The following is a 17,017-nucleotide window of genomic DNA, read 5'->3' as shown; positions in this document are numbered from 1 at the left end:
AGAGCTTTTCAGCTGTTCCTTCTCCATTGTCCTATTTATGCTACTCAACCAATTCAGCATTCCTTAAGCTTTCTGCTGTTTTTCCAGATGTGACGAAGGACTACAACCAGTGCTGAATATGATTCAAAGGCCAATCCCAATTGGCTGCTGGAAACGGAATGGGAAGGTGCCAGAGGTGGTATTCAACAGGTTCCAACCAGTTCTGGAGAACTGGTAGTAGAAATTTTAAGTAGTTCGGAGAACCGGCAAATACCACCTCTGACTGGAGATTTTACAGTATCCTTCTCCTGTCATGCCCATCAAGCCATGCCCACAGAACAGGTAGTAAAAAAATTTGAATCCCACCACTGGAAGGTGCTCATTGGGTTTAATCTCATGCAGCAAAATGAGAAGGGTTGGCAGAAGTACAACAGAGGTCATCCGCGTTAGAATGTATCTAATGAGAGCAACCGTAAGGAAGTCAGCCAACAGAATATGACAAAGTTTATAAATTGTACATTGGCTTATATGCTTTGCTCTCCAAACAACTTTAGAAAAGAAATCTGAAAAGCAAGGATTTTTTTTTTCCAAATGCATATTGATAGTTTTTAAAATCTTTTATTTATATGAAAGCATAAATTCTGACAGTTATCTCACACACACACACAAATTTATAGTGCCAAACTGAAAGTGGTACTTCTGACTATGGTCATTGAAAAATGCCCTGATGGAAACCTTGTTGCCACATTGCAGATATTTTTTAACCAAGCTGGGCCAGCCTAAACATTTGGAGTGGTGTCGAAAGAAGAATCAATAAGGCAGCTTATAAATTAGGGTGGGGCAAGGAATAAGCATACAAGGTCCCTAACCCCTGCACCCTAAACTGCAGACCTAAAGTTAAGGTGGGTTAAGTTGATCGTACAATGAAACAGTGTGAAAGTCCAATCCATCCATCCATCCATCCATCAGAATCGAGCTGGAAGGGACCTTAGAAGTCTTCTAGTCCAGCCCCTTGCTAAAGCATGAGGTCCTAACAGATAACAGATAATCAGAGTTGGAAGGGACCTTGTAGGTCATCTAGTCCAACCCCCCACCCAAGTGGGAGACGCTACACCATTTCTGACAGATGGGAGTCCAATCTCTTCTTGAAAGTCTCAGGTGATGACCCTCCCACAACTTCCGAGGGCAGCTTCTGTTCCATTGGTTGATTGTTCTCACTGTCAGAAAGTTTCTCCTTATTTCCAGGTTAAACCTCTAAAGCAGTGATCCCCAACCTTTTTGACGCTGCGGCCTGGTACCGGCATCAGCTGGGCGCCGCGGCCCGGTACCGGCATCAGCTGGGTGCCGCCATCTTTTTTTGACGAAAAAGTGCTTCCGCTGACCTCACCGGAAGCACGTTTTCATCAAAAAAGATGGTGGTAGCGCCGCCATCTTTTTTGATGAAAACGCGCTTCCGGTGAGCTTTCTACCGGAAAAGCTCACCGGAAGCACTTTTTCATGAAAAAAAGATGGCGGCGCCCAGCAAGCCAGCGGCCTGGTAGGAGTTGTTCTGCGGACCGGTACCAGTCCGCGGACCGGTGGTTGGGGACCCCTGCTCTAAAGTACAGTACTTAATGCTATAGTTTACACTGCATAGATCCAATCTACTATTTTTCTCCAAAGTTTTCCATTTTGCCTCATATATATTGTTAGCATCCAGAAACAACCAGCAAAGAAGTTAAATCATCCCACAGGCTTTCCATTGTGCATATTCCAAACAAGGGCTATGTTTGGGCTATGATGCATGACCAATCTAAAAGCCAAATTGCATGTGATGATAAATACATATTTCATCAACAATTCTCAATCTAACAATTTCATTTGAGATGTAGATCAAGGGCACTGTACCGTTTTTAAAATAAAACTCTGTGCTGAGTTTTGCTTCCAAAAATGTATAGCAAGGAAGCTGTCAAAACCAATATTGGATTTCTCCTCCTCTTCCTCCTCCTTCAACTCCTATGCCTGACTTTGGAGGGGAGGTTGGAAGAATCCTATTGTCTCGTGCAGGGAAGGGATTCAATTTTTTTAACAACCGGTTCTGTGGTCGTGGCTTAGGTGGTGGGCGTGGCTTGGTGGTCATGTGACTGGTGGACATGGCTTGACCATGTTATTGGCTGGGCGCGGCCAACTCAATAGCACACACATCGAGGCACGCATCTCCTCGCCTGGCCTCTCATGACTGTGGGGATGCTGCAACAGTCGTAAGTGTGAAAAAGGGTCATAAGTCACTTTTTTCACTGCCATTGTAACTTTGAATGGTCACTCCACACAAGCAAAGTACCAGCAAAGGAGGGGGAAAAAACTCCAGAGATGTTCCTGAGACAGGAAGTCTAGTCCTGCCAAGAATGTAATAAGGGTTAACGGAGAGGCAGTTTCTGTAAGCAACACCAGAATGTTTCCTTCCTGCCTTCCTTACAGGATTAGGCCAGTAATTTCTTCTAACAACCGGTTCTCCGAACTGCTTAGAATGTTAACAACTGGTTCTAGCGAATAGGTGCGAACTGGTAGAATCCCACCCCTGGTCTCTTGGATGTTGTCCAAAGGATATCAATTTTAGCTGGCATATTATTGCAAAACTAGCTAGAATTGCTAATAGTTCAGGCCTATCAAACTGGCGGCCCACGGGCCAGATATGCCCTGGCAGGCCACGCCCAACCCAGCTCTGCAAAGGCAAAAAACATCGCGATACGTCATGATACGGCCCACAATTTGATCAGTTTGACACCCCTTTAATAGTTGGTTCACTGTGAACATGTGAACCAAAAAAGTGTTAATTGAACAAGCCACACTTTGATTACCCATGGATTGGTATTTTATGTAAACAGCTTCTGTACTGTTCTGTCATTAAGAGTGATGGAGACTCCATCTGCACTCTAACCAATACTCATTGAATCAAAGTCAATTGCCCAATTCCCATTTCCTGATTTAACGCTTACCTGTCTTTTATCTTCTTTCAGGAATTGGATATGCTTCACAAGTGATTGAATCTTATCTGAATATTTATTACATTGTCATTCTGTCTTGGGCCCTATTTTACCTCTTTAACTCCTTCTCAGCTGTATTACCCTGGTCCAATTGCAATAATTACTGGAACTCAGGTAGGTGCATAAATACCCATGCCTGCAATTGTCTGCTGCAAATAACAACACTAATAATAGTACATCTACTGGCTTTGAGTGACAAAACAGCATGGACTTATGATATGTGCAGCGGTGTTTTTAGGTCAGTGATTCTCAACTTTGGCAACTTTAAGCTGTGTGGACTTCATCTCTCAGAATTCCCCAGTCAGCAAGGCCAGCTGGGAAATTCTGAGAGCTGATGTCCACACTTTTTAAAATTGTTAAGTTTAGGAATCACTGCTTTAGGTGGATGGCATGTCATGTTTTCTTTCTCTGACTCAGTAAATGCGTTACATATGTGGTGGGATGTGAACTTCTTGAAATTGAACAACCTTGGCATTGCTTTCACTTAGAAAACAAATTCCTTATGTAAAAAAGACCATTTAAAATGGTAAAACTTCTTGTTTTGGTTGGTGGGGGTGCTGATGCAGCTCCTCATTGAGGGAAGGTTGCAAGATTATAAGTGGATTGCAACCCCCAGATTTGTGTTTGTGTTGTTTGGATAGGAAGCAGAGAGAGGCTACATCTCCATCTCTTCTTTCCCACTTAGCCAGCCATGTTGTAGATGAGTATTCCCTAACTTTTCACACCTCCAATGAATTGGAATAAAAATCCCATCCCATTAAAAATAATGCAGTCCAACCAGGAGTATCTTTGGGTAGACTGAGGCTCAAGAGGGAGCAGATGATGAAAGGATCATCATGCCAACATCATGTAAGCTCTACTTCTTTGTACGTGCATTGTGATATACGAAAGTGATGAAACTTACGTCACAATGGTATGGGCATGCTTCTATCGGTGGTGGTATTCTACCGGTTCCGCCCGGTTCTCCTGAGCCGGTAGTGCCGATGAGCAACAGTGACCAAAGCAGTTCCCTCCGCCGCTCTGCTGTTGGGCCCACCCGCCCGCCTGGGCTCCCATACTCACCTTTATTCCCTGCTTTTGAAGCGCAGCTGCTTTGCGTGGCACAAGCAGAGTGCTGCGTGGCAGCTGCTGAAGCGACAGGGAGAGTGCAGGATTGCAGGAGATGAGTTGGAATGCCTCTGCACCTATGCAAATGCCTCTGCGCTTGCGCAAAGTGCACCTCTGCGCCTGCGCAAAGTACGCATTTGGCACATGTGCACGCAAATTGCATGCACGCACACAAAGCGCACCCACCAAGCCACATCCACCAAACCAGTGGTAAAAATCTTTGAATCCCATCACTGGCTTCTATCATTTTCACACTTCTGATCTCAGCATATCTGGACGGTAGGTTAGTGGGGTTGGTTTCTGCACTTGAGTCAGAAGTACTGAAGTGCTTCCTGGTTAACAAGTTTAGCCAGGGACTTCATTTGCTTTGGGAATGCCCAGTTGGGAGCCCCTTTCATGTTCCTGGCAGGAGCTGGAGTGAAGGACAAGAGCTCAATCCCACCCAATGGCAGCTCTCGGGTCTCGAACGTGGGCTTGCTAACCTCCTGCTCATCATTCCAACCACTTGAGCTACCATGCTTCTTTAGTGGAGATGGCTGAAAACTGTTTTCCCATCAATAATTTCAAGCTCTTCTCTACAATCTTAGCATACCTCTCTGGTTCCTTGGGTTGCAGACCATTTTTTAAAAAGTTGGTCTCAACCTTTGGCCTCAAGAATGAGGGCATAAACTGAGTCTTCCCCATAGTATTAGATGCAGCAAAATTCCTTGCCTACCTCTTACATGCTATCCATATCTTTAATTAGGCAGAATTCTATTTGTTTTATTTTGGGGAAATGGATAAAGCAAGACAGCTCAATATCAGCTGTCCATCTCATGATTCAGGTTGACCTCTGAATGTTTTTTCATGTTCTGATATACTCTGCTTTGCATATTCACTTTACCTCCTTTTTCTGGGGGACGGGGAATGTAGAATATGAGTATTATTCTCCATCTTCTGTCAGTCAATCCTTGAAGGTACATCAGACGAAATAAATGTCATTAGGTCTGCAATATTTTTAATGTTAATCTACATTAACAGAATCCTAGAAGATTGAATGCATTCCCACCACCTCATCTTAGGTCTGAGACATTTACTCACATTACATTCTTACCCTGAACTCAGACCTCTTTTGTTTGACCATTATCTTTGCCTCCTGTCTCTCAAGGCCATTCCCTTACCCTCTATAACTTCCTATAACCAGACGTTTATGTCCCACTGAAGACACAGCCTTCTACTTCTGTTTTGTAGGCAGCCTTTTCTGTACACATACCTAGGAGACAGCAATGCAACTAGATAATTTTAAACCCTGGAATTAGTGTTGCATCAGAGGATTGTCTTTCCAGAGAGGAATGGGACAACTTGCTGCGGCCAATTCGTCATGCCCAATTCACCATGCCCAATTCACCATGCCCAATTCACCATGCCCAATTCACCATGCCCAATTCACCACAAGACAATTCACCACAGCCAACTTGCTGTGGGACAATTTAACAATTCTATTTTTTTTAAAATAAATAAAAACTTACTTTAACTTTTACCATTCACATTTAATTCTGTTCCTCCTTTTGCATCCTTCCTGTAATGATTCTGTTCCACCATTTCTTTGATATTACTGTATTTCTTGTCCTGCAGCAAGTTGGCCGCAGTAAGTTGGCCATAATGAGTTGGCCATGATGAGTTGGCCACATCAAGTTACCCATGGCGAGTTGGCTACAGCGAATTCTCATAGACCCTCCCAGAGATGGTAACAATGGACACTACTTCCTTTGAAACATAATTATGCAATCTTGCTGTATTTGGGGATCCTTTAGCTGATTTTACCAAAGGGAAACTAAAACTTCTAAGTCCTCCACTGATGGGACTACTAGAAATTAAGCTGAGTCCTAGCAAAGAAAGAAATTTACAGGATGGTGTGCAACATTATGTATTCCCCTATGTTTCTGTTGGGTCCCCTAGGCAGTAATAAACCTCACATAATGTTTATCAGGTGCAACTTCCTCACAATGTAGTACTTTGACATCCAAACCTCCTTTTTGGCTACTCCTGTCTTCCTGCTGTCTTACTCTCCCAAGTTTCTTAAAGGCAGAGGGTACATTTCTCTTCCTTATAATATCGCATGACCCACTCAGCTTTTACATAACACAGTGTTTTGTCCAAATTGGGAGATGTCTTGTTTGGACTGGCCATCTTTCAGCATCAACTTCTCACTGTTTTTGTTCAACTTTACCTCCTGTGAAGCTTTTCTGATTTGACTGGTCAACCTGGGGTTCATACAGCACTGTCAAAGGTTGCCCATCCTTCCTGCTTAACTAAATAATAAAGATTAAATAATAAATAAGGAGATGTAATCAAGATAGCAGCCATGATTGTGCACTTCGAGGCCTGTTCCTTTCTTCTTTGTGGACATCCCTATCTCTTAGGAAAGTGGGAAGCATTCTACCCCTCATCCATCAAACAGTTTGTAAATATGAAACTCATTTATTTTAAAACATTTATAAAGGGATATAAATCTACTACTGTATCTCTTTTATCTCTAGTACCTATATTTTAAAATCTTTCACACATCAAACACATTTACATTTCTAACCCTTAGCACCACTACCCTAGCCCGCATACTTTAAACATTCCTCTCATGTCTTTTTCACTCTTTTCCATTCATCTGCTCTCCTAAGATAGCATCTGGCTTTGATCTTCTGAGCCAGCCACATTCTTCTGGTCTCTTTTCCATGTATTGGCATCCTGTGTGTGTGTGTGTGTGTGTGTGTGTGTGTGTGTGTGTGTGTGTGTGTTGTTTGTTTGTTGTTGTTGTTGTTGATGATGATGTAAGGAAGGCTTGCATCATGACCATTTCACCATCTTATCTTCGCGATACCAGAGCTTCCGTGCAACACTTTTATGTGTTATTCAATGGTGTATAATTGCTAATGTTCCATAATCAAGTTTTCCTAACTTTTTCCTTATAATTTTGCTGTAAGTAGTCTATCTTTCAGATTCTGTTGAATCTCTCAAACATGTTTGCTTGATAATAATAAATTGACACTCTCTTCTGTAATTTTATTCTTTGCTAAACATTTTCATAAGTAAATTGCCTCCCATTATTAGAGAAGAACTCCTTCCCTGCTAAAAACAACAGAACAATATTCAGTCATTCCTGCTGAAAGCATGTAAAAATGTGATACCAAAGCTACTTCTGGCCACTTAATCAATCAACATTATAGCACAATGGTAACCCACTGGAATCCTATCAAAGAGTCCTATTATGTCAATAACTACATTCTTTGAAGATGGACCTGGAAGTCGCTTAGATGAAATGGTGTAACCCATCCATTCAATTTCCTCAGGTGTCATGCAGCAAACCTCTCCTACCCATGACAGTAGAAACTGCTGCTGAACTACATAACCAAAAGTTACCTTTACAGGTAAACATACCTGAATTTTACTTTTTCAAGGCATTGAGTTTAAAAAGAGCCAGTATGATCTAGTGATTAAGGCACCAGGCCCAGCAGACTGTGAGTTCTACTGCTAGTCATGAAAGCTGTTTCCCTCAGCCCAACACACCTCCTAGTTTTGCAATAGTGGTGAATATCTGTAGCTCAGATGTAGGATGTGGGTGAAGGTTTGTTTTCTGAGCTTGTGGGTTGGTTTCGGAATGTTTCATTACCAGGCTAGGTAACATCTTCCGTGGACTTTAGTTTCTCCTAAACTCCACTGAAGATGTTACAAGACTGGTAACGAAACGTTCAGAAATCAATTCACAAACTCAGAGAACAAACCTTCACCCTCATACCTCATATTGTGGCCGTTGTGAGATAAATAGGAGGAGGAAGGAGTATTGTGTATATTCATTGCCTTAAGTTACTTGTTAAGTAATAAAGGTTGGATGAAAATATAATAAACAAAATAAAAAACTAAATGCCAAACTGTCAACATGTTGAACACAGGCAGACTCCAGCAACATACAAACTGCTGATCCGATGTCAGTTCCCTCTCTTTTATGTGGTGCATCATTTTCTATCCAAGAGAAATAAAACCAGTATTATTCTTTCATAAAAATAGTAACATTTGGTTCTGTAAGAACATGCATTTGCCTGACTAAATCAATTACTACAACTTGTTTATTAGAAGCAACTTCCTTGCAACACAGCATATTGACACCCAAACTAAACCTTTCCCCTTTTGGCTACTCAGTCCTTCCTCCCAGTTTACACTTCCAAGCCCCTTAAAGGCAAGCCACCTATTCTGTGCATCATGACCTTTCTCCTGCTTTTTCTTCGCTACATTAGTCACACTTTTTCCACAATATCCTCTCATCCTCTTATTTATCTAACGCTCCTAGATGCTTTGGTGGTGCTCTCTGTCTCTAAATGTTTTTACAAACTGCTCTCTGGGGCAGCTGCATACATGAAAAGGGGTGTGGGGGACAGAATGTACACAGAGAGGCAAATGTGAAGAGGAAGGAAGGGGTTTGGGTCTGCAATCCTAAATTACAACAGTCAGCATGACTTGATAACAATCTGCATTCCAGAGACATCTGGGTTTCATATATGTTTGTTTGGGAGCCCCAGACAGGAGGAATCCAATAAAAGGAAGGATGGATGTTTTAATAAAGCCTCAGGGTCTTTCTCAGGGTCAGTTTTCTTGGAGCAGAAACATTTACGTTGCTAAAAGCAACTCAGAAAAGTTGAATTGAATTGAGAACTTTATTTGGCCAAGTGTGATTAGACACACAAGGAATTTATCTCCGGTACAAAAACACTTAGTGTGTATGCAAAGCAACAGAATAATAATAATACGGCCAATAAAAAGGGGAGTAAAGAAGATAATAAGGCTATTACAGTCACGGTATATGGGTTAATAGACATTAGGCGGCACTGAGAGAATTAGGTGTTCAGTTGAGTGATGGCACGAGGGGAAAAAACTGTCTCTGTGTTTGGTTGTTTTGTCTTGCAATCCCCTACGATGCCATCCTGAAGGAAGGAGTTGAAACAGTTTATGTCCAGGATGCGAGGGGTCTGCAGATACCTTATCAGCTCTCCTTCTGGCCCAGGCAACATACAGGTCTTCTATGGAAAATAGGCTGGTTGCAATTGTTTCCCCCCCCCCTGCAGTCTTAACTATCTGTTGGAGTCTGTACCTGTCCTATTTAGTTGCTGTACCACACCAGACAGTTTGGATCCTGAATAGATGTTCTAAGCACATGGAGATTTGTACCGATTATGGAGTTGGAGCAGCTGATCTTCAGTATCCCTTCTTACTCTTAAACATCTCTTTCTTCTGGCAGAATACTGTGTGGATGTTCTGAATGTCTCCGATTCTGGGAATAACACTAATGCCACCTCTCCAGTTATCGAGTTTTGGGAGTACGTATTTCAATTGTTCGGGTTATTTATTTCCTTTCCTTAAATGTCTTCCCTGAGATTTAGAGGGGATAGCTGTAGATCTGGCCTTGCTGAAGTTCAAAGGGAATTATATACTGCATATAGGTGGTATTCAGCAGGTTCTGACCAGTTCTGGAGAACCGGTAGCGGAAATTTTGAGTAGTTCAGAGAACTGGCAAAAACACCTCTGACTGGAGATTTTATAGTATCCTTCCCCTGCTATGCCCACCAAGCCAAACCCACAGAACCAGTAGCAAAAAAAATTGAATCCTACCACTGGTATATGCCTGGATATACATGCATAGTATATCCAGGGACGCGGTGGATCAGTGGCTAAGATGCTGAGCTTGTCGATCAGAAAGGTCGGCAGTTTGGCAGTTTGAATCCCTAGCACCGCGTAACGGAGTGAGCTTCCGTTACTTATCTCAGCTTCTGCCAACCTAGCAGTTCGAAAGCATGTAAAAATGCAAGTAGAAAAATAGGGACCACTTTGGTGGGAAGGTAACAGCGTTCCATGCGCCTTCAGTGTTTAGTCATGCCGGCCACATGACCAAGGAGACATCTTTGGACAGCGCTGGCTCTTCAGCTTTGTAATGGAGATCACCACTGCCCTCTAGAGCCAGGAACGACTAGCATGTATGTGCGAGGGGAAGCTTTACCTTTACTTATAGTATATCCACCATCCCAGGGGTGTCTGTGAGAGATGGTTAAAAAATATCAATATGGCAGCACTGCATTCTACATCATCTGCAATTGACAGTTGCTTTTTCCCACTTCCTAACCAGTTTTTTTTTACTGTCCTAAACATCTGGACAGCATCTTCCCAGAAATAAAGCTTCTAAAATAATGTGAGGCATGTAAATTGTTAGTAGACTTTAATGTATTTATTTGTCACCTTTTTATCTTATGTTTCCTCCTGAGTTCAGATATCACTGCAGTTCCAGTATGATGGCTGGACAAGGAGGCTGTTTTGAGAATAGCAGAGAGAAAAATCCAAATATCTAGATTAATAAGAGAAGGTAAATAAATAGCAGGAAAGCAACCCGATGGTGACCTGATAATAGTGGCAGCCTCTAAATGAAATAGTTCATAGGATTAGGGCTTTCTGCACTTGCAGTTTTTATTGCAAAAAGTATCTACAGTATATTATAAACATTGACCAGTTTTTTCTGTTGAATCGTAGTGCCAAATTATGTTGTATAAATATTAAGCTGTTTTTCCCCACCCCCCACTGTCTCTTTGAGGAAGAACGTACATGTGATCAACTCAAACCTAATTAAGTTATTGATTAATTTCTGGGGAAAGTGCCTAATCTTATGAAGGCAAGTGAGAAATACATGCCGTTGTCTATCCATAAGCTTATCAGTATCGTCAACATATTTTCTCTCTCCCTCAACACTCTGTCACCAATAAAGGCAGTACAGTTTGTAGCCTTTAGTCTGGATAGCAAGGACAACCAGTAGTATCATTTTTCCGGTAAGACAGAGTAATGGTCTGTGAGAATGACCTTGGAGACAGGAGGAAGAGCCACAGCTTTGTCAATAATCATGCATAAGGTATCTCAGCCCACACAAGAACAGTTGGCATGGAAACATCTTGGAAGGAACCCTTTTCTGGAAAGTCAAAGAGCGAGAAGTGCTTTCAAACTTGCAAGATTCTGTTACTATAGCTTAAAATAAGAGTAGTGTTAATAATGGTTTTGGGCTTGAGGACTTTGAAGGGCTAACACAGGGGTATCAGACTCAAGGCCCGGAGGCTGGATCTGGCCCAGGGGATGCTTAAACCTGGTCCATGGAGCCATCCTAGAAACAGTAAAGGGCTGGCCCGCAGTGCCTCTACCAGTGAAAACAGAGTTCGGGAGGGCTGCCTTCCTGAGTTCTGTTTTTGTTGGCAGAGGGTTGTAGGCAGCTGTCGCAGCTGAAAATGCAGCTTGGGAGCCCATTTTTGCTGGCAGAGCACTTGGGCCACCACAGGCCTGACACAAGTGACATCGAACTTCCCCCCAAACTCAATGAAATCGAGTTTGACACCCCTGGGTTAACAGATACTGTTGGGTCTATCCTGCAATGGCCAAGTTAAACTAAAGACCGTTAGTGAGGAAAAGCTGTCAAGGAAGCAGGTATGAAGGGTTAATAGGAGCTGGCAGAAAGATGGCTCACCTCCTCCATCTTTTCATCTGTCCTCTTAGGAGACGAACGCTGAAAATAACAGAAGGTCTTCACAACCTGGGCACTGTGCGCTGGGAGTTGGCCCTCTGCCTCTTGCTGGCCTGGATCATCTGCTATTTCTGCATCTGGAAAGGAGTCAAGTCCACTGGCAAAGTAGGAGTTACCCTGTGCTTGGTTAACGCTTAAATTGCTTTGCTCTATCCTGTCAGTCTTTTTGCATCGGAGAGTAGCAGGATAAAAGTATACATGTCTATGTGGAGTGGGAATATTAGAAATAATTTGGTCCATTTTAGTGGGCCTTTAAGACCTGAGAAAAAGGTCAAATTAGAGCCCCAGCTGTAATTCTTTAGAAATAACTTTCCAAAAAGAAATCATCACAACCAACCTATTTCAATTTTGTACCTTCAGATGTTTCAGATTACAAATTCCATCACAGCCAATAGTGTAGTACAGGAACAATAGTGTGATAGGTACTGTAATCCTACATATGTGAAAGACTCCAAGTTGGAAAAATTGATCTAGTCTAGTCCATAGTTGGCTTACATTGCCCGATCAAAATCTGTAGCTAAGACCTACATTAATTTCAAAAGTTGCATTCACTTGTGAGAATTTTTACAATAGGAAGTGACAATGGATACTACGTAGGAAAATTTATGGAGGGTAGGTATACCAGCATTTGAAGTATCAATAATTTTGTTCAGTTTTTGTAAACTTCCTGTAGAACCATCTTATTCTAGGTTTCACTAGTTGTTGGAAATTAGAGGCAGAAGAGTTCTCCTGCTTCTGGATTTCCCAGAACCATTGAAGTAGCCAATATTAGAAACTATTGTTGATGATACGTCTAGTCCATTTGTGAGACTGGGTTTGAGGAACATTGTTAACAATAATTTCTTTCTTTCCTGTTGGGACCCTTTTTAGAGGGAAAATAGTTTAAGAAGGGAAAATAGTTCTTGTTGGGAAACTATTGTTTAATCTTTAGACTATCAACCTTGGTGTTCTATGGAACATCAGAGGTTAATTCATACTTTTGAATGTTGCCTAAGTTAATAATGGGCTAGATGAGGAAAACAAGCTGACATTACCTCTGGATAAGAGAGAGGTGTTATACATAAATAGGAAACTGGATCTGAACTTGTTGGCTTTGGCAATATTTGTTCATGCTTTGACTGCATGGGGATCAAATGGGTCTATCCTTGAAAAGTATGTGGAAGTTGCAGTTGCTGTAAAATGCAAAGCTACACTGCTAACCAATCCCTAATGGCATTGGTTGCCAAATCCTAGGCATAATTAAAATTGTTGGTATTAATTTTTAAAGCTATGAACGGTTAGGAGCACATTTGCAGTTAGGAAAGTATCTGATTATTAAAAGACTCTCCTTTTTGACAGTACTCCCATCATTGCTAGAGGCCTATCATTTTGGCAAGCAGGAGATACAGTAGTGGTGTAGGGTTTCCTGCGTAGGCAGGGGGTTGGACTAGAAGATCTCCAAGGTCCCTTCCAAGTTCCAACTCTGTTATTCTATTCTATTCTATTCTATTCTATTCTATTCTATTCTATTCTATTCTATTCTATTCTATTCTATTCTATTCTATTCTTCTCTTGCATTTGCCCCCCTGATTATGACACACATTTCTTGGAAGTTGCATTGGGTCTCCACTTTCCCAGTTTAAAAACAGCCCCTGTAAAGACACATCTCTTTCCCAACTGTTAATTATTACATTATTATTCATATTCATCTGTGTTTTTAAATTTTTAATATTTGATTTCATTTAACATTTTTTGTTAGACACATTGGTATTTGCCAGGATAGAAATGAGAAATATAAATCAGACAAAGCAAATTCAAGAGCTTAACTGATATTCCTTAACTGAAAGCCAAAACACATAAGTATATTCCCACTTGGCTACTTACATTATAGGATCCAGTGGTAATAAAAAGTGTCTGTTTGATTAAATTAGCATTGCATTAAAGTTACACTGAATTAAGAAAATGCAAATGAATACTATTCAGGGAAAAGAACACACTTTTATTGATTCCAGGAGAACACAGAGATCAGTATTTGGATTTCAAAATGTACTTGTATCATGTACTGCTGTTACAACATTGAACATTTCACCATTCTGTCAGTTCCATCCTGCTCTTGTTGTAGGCCGGGAAACCCAAGCTGCTACACAACCATAATTTAAAGTAGGTTGTGCTATTTCTTTTGGAAAGACAAAGAGAGATCTTCACATGGCAACATTCATTCATTCATTCATTCATTCATTCATTCATTTGTTTATTATTTGAAATGTGCCATATTTACAAATTTACCTGATGGTAAAGACTGCAACGACGACACCATTAAAGCCAACATCTTTAACACATTCTTCGGCTCAGTATTTGTAAACAGCAATGGATCATGCCCAGTATTTCCTAGCCGTACCACAGATAACAATAATGATCTAATACATATCGATTTCACAGAAGACAATGTTGAAAAATCACTACGCAATCTAAAACCATCTCTATCTATTGGACCGGATGGAATATGTGCCTACTTCTTAAGAAAGCTATCCACTGCCATAGCCAAACCTCTAAGCATAATCTTTGAAAAATATTTCAGGACCAGCTCCTTGCCTAACCTATGGTCACAAGCCACAGTCATCCCCATCTTCAAAAAGGGAGACCCAAGCCTAGTTGAAAATTACAGGCCAATCTCCTTATGCTGCGTCACCTGTAAAGTCATGGAATCTATTATTAACCAATCCATCATCCTCCACTTAGAGACAAATAACCTACTCTCCAATAAACAATTTGGTTTCAGAAAAAAACTATCCTGTAATCTACAACTCTTACACTGCAAAAACATATGGACGACACAACTCGACCAGGGCAAAGCAATAGACGCAATCTACATAGACTTCTGTAAAGCCTTTGATTCAGTGGTACACGACAAACTACTCCTAAAAATAAAATCCTATGGTATCTCTGGACAACTGAATAACTGGATAGAAGCATTCCTGTCAAACAGACAACAAATGGTCAAAATCGGGAGCGTCCTATCAAATCCAGTACCTGTCAATAGTGGTGTCCCCCAAGGCAGTGTTCTAGGACCAACTCTCTTCATACTCTACATAAACGACCTCTGTGATCATATCAAGAGCAATTGCGTTCTCTTCGCTGATGATGTAAAGCTGTTCAATACCACAGACAATACTGCTACCCTACAAAAAGATCTTGACTATGTATCAGAATGGTCAAACAAATGGCAACTTCAAATCTCAACAAATAAATGCTCTGTCTTACATATTGGCAAAAAAAATCAGAAAATAAAATACAAGCTGAATAGTCAAGAACTTGTTGATGACCCAAGCTCTGTAAAGGACCTTGGAATACTCACCTCTAATGATCTAAGTGCTAGAGCCCACTGCAACTACATAGCCAAAAAGGCATTAAGAGTTGTTAACCTAATCCTACGTAGCTTTTTCTCTGGTAATATCACACTACTAACCAGAGCATACAAAACATTTGCTAGACCAATACTCGAATACAGTTCATCAGTCTGAAACCCACATTACGTATCTGATATTAGCACAATTGAGAAAGTCCAGAAATATTTCACAAGAAGAGTTCTCCACTCCTCTACTTGTTGTAGAATACCTTATGCCACCAGACTTGAAATTCTAGAACTAGAAAACCTTGAATTACGCCGTCTTCGGTCTGACTTAAGCATGGTATATAAAATCATACATTGCAATGTCCTACCTGTCAGTGAATACTTCAGCTTCAACCATAACAACACAAGAGCACACAATAGATACAAACTCAAAGTAAACCGCACCAAACTTGATTGCAGGAAATACGACTTCAGCAATAGAGTGGTCAATGTCTGGAATACTCTACCCGACTCTGTAGTTTCTTCCCCAAACCCCAAAAACTTTAACCTTAGACTGTCTACTATTGACCTCACCCCTTTCCTAAGAGGTCTGTAGGGGGCGTGCTATAAGCGCACCAACGTGCCTACCGTCCCTGTCCTATTGTTTCTCTTATTCTTTTATTTTTCTTATATGTACCCATTTCATGTATTCACAACTATGTATACACTTATACTTATTATCTTGTAAACAATTGGCAAATCAAATAAATAAATAAATAAATATGCACTGAAGTACTGCTATTAATTCCTTTTATTCCTTCCTTCTTCTTATGCAAATCTGCAAATGCCCTTTGAGCAGAGACCAGAGTCAAAGTGGGTGGAGAGGAAAGGGCTGATGAAGCACATTGCTTGACAAGTGTCTGAATTCTTTTTCTTTTTTCTTTTAACATCCCTTTAATCCCTTTATGGATTAAAAGTGGAGTTGGGGTGACTGAATGGAGCTAAGAGTTTACTGGCCGGATGTTCTTCCTGACTCCTATGCAGAGTTCACAGCAGATATTTTTTCTTTGCGCCTTAATAGAGAAACATTTTCCACTGCCTAAGTTTGAACTCTGAACCTCACCTCTGAGGCAAGTGTCTTCATCTCTTGCCCACACAAGCTGCCACCAACTTGCCAAGAGACAACTATGCATGGCTAACTCACCATGGGATTACTTGCTGCAAGACAAGAGTTATACTAATATCAAAGAAATGGGGGGCTAGTATCATTAAAGAAAGGATGCAAAAGGAGGAACTGAATTGTTCAATTGTCCCATGGGAAGTTGTCCTGCAATGGATTGGCCATGGTGAGTTGTCTTGCAGCAAGTTGACAGTGGTGAGTTGGCTGTGGTGAGTTGGCCACGACAAGTTGGCCACGGCGCATTGGCCTCAGCAAGTTGTCCCATTCTGCTCATAGAAACATGGCAAGCAATAGAAGAAGGAATAATAAATGTTCTAAAAAGCTATGCCAACAAATTTGGAAGATGACATATTGGCTAACAGATTGAAAGAGGTCAATCTACATTCCAATATCAAAAAAGGGAGACTTAACAGAGTGTTAATAATATTCTTAATATCACATATTAGAAAATAATAGGATAATCCAAAACAGATTCAAGCCTTACATGGAAAAAGAGATGACAGATGTTGAAAGTGGCTTTAGAAAAGACAGAATAATGTGGCTTGTTATTTCTAATGCAACTGGATAACTGAGAAAGCCAAAGAATACAAAAAAAAAAGCCATTGTGTGCTTCACTGATTATAAAAAGGCCATTAATTGTGTGGATCACATTCAGTTGTGTGTAAAAAAAAAACCAGAACCATTGTCCTCATGAGAAACCTATACACAAGTCAGGAAGACACAGTATGAACAGAATATGGTAAGATGGACTGATTCCAAGTTACTAAAGGTGTGAGGCAAGTCTGCATATTCTCCCTTTAATTATTCAACCTATATTCTGAATATTTATGAAAGGAAGTGGA

General features: G+C 40.9%; 1 protein-coding gene across 3 annotated transcripts in view; it reads left to right on the top strand.

Moving 5' to 3' along the window:
• The window catches only part of LOC113428880 (sodium- and chloride-dependent betaine transporter-like), an 81,917-nt gene that overhangs the window by 35,587 nt on the left and 29,313 nt on the right, over positions 1-17,017 (top strand). For all 3 annotated transcript variants that reach the window (XM_087968574.1, XM_087968575.1, XM_087968576.1), the window contains exons 4-6: positions 2,976-3,116; positions 9,373-9,451; positions 11,658-11,790. In XM_087968574.1, coding sequence (XP_087824700.1) covers positions 2,976-3,116; positions 9,373-9,451; positions 11,658-11,790 — 353 coding nt within the window. The remainder of the gene's footprint in view (positions 1-2,975; positions 3,117-9,372; positions 9,452-11,657; positions 11,791-17,017) is intronic.

This window comes from Notechis scutatus, chromosome 6 (assembly GCF_049901735.1).
Source record: "Notechis scutatus isolate UNSWTSFEM ecotype Mainland chromosome 6, rNotScu1.2, whole genome shotgun sequence".
NCBI classification, from domain to species: Eukaryota; Metazoa; Chordata; class Lepidosauria; order Squamata; family Elapidae; genus Notechis; species Notechis scutatus.
Note: the sequence above shows the minus strand (reverse complement) of the source record. Positions and strands in the feature narration are given on the sequence as shown.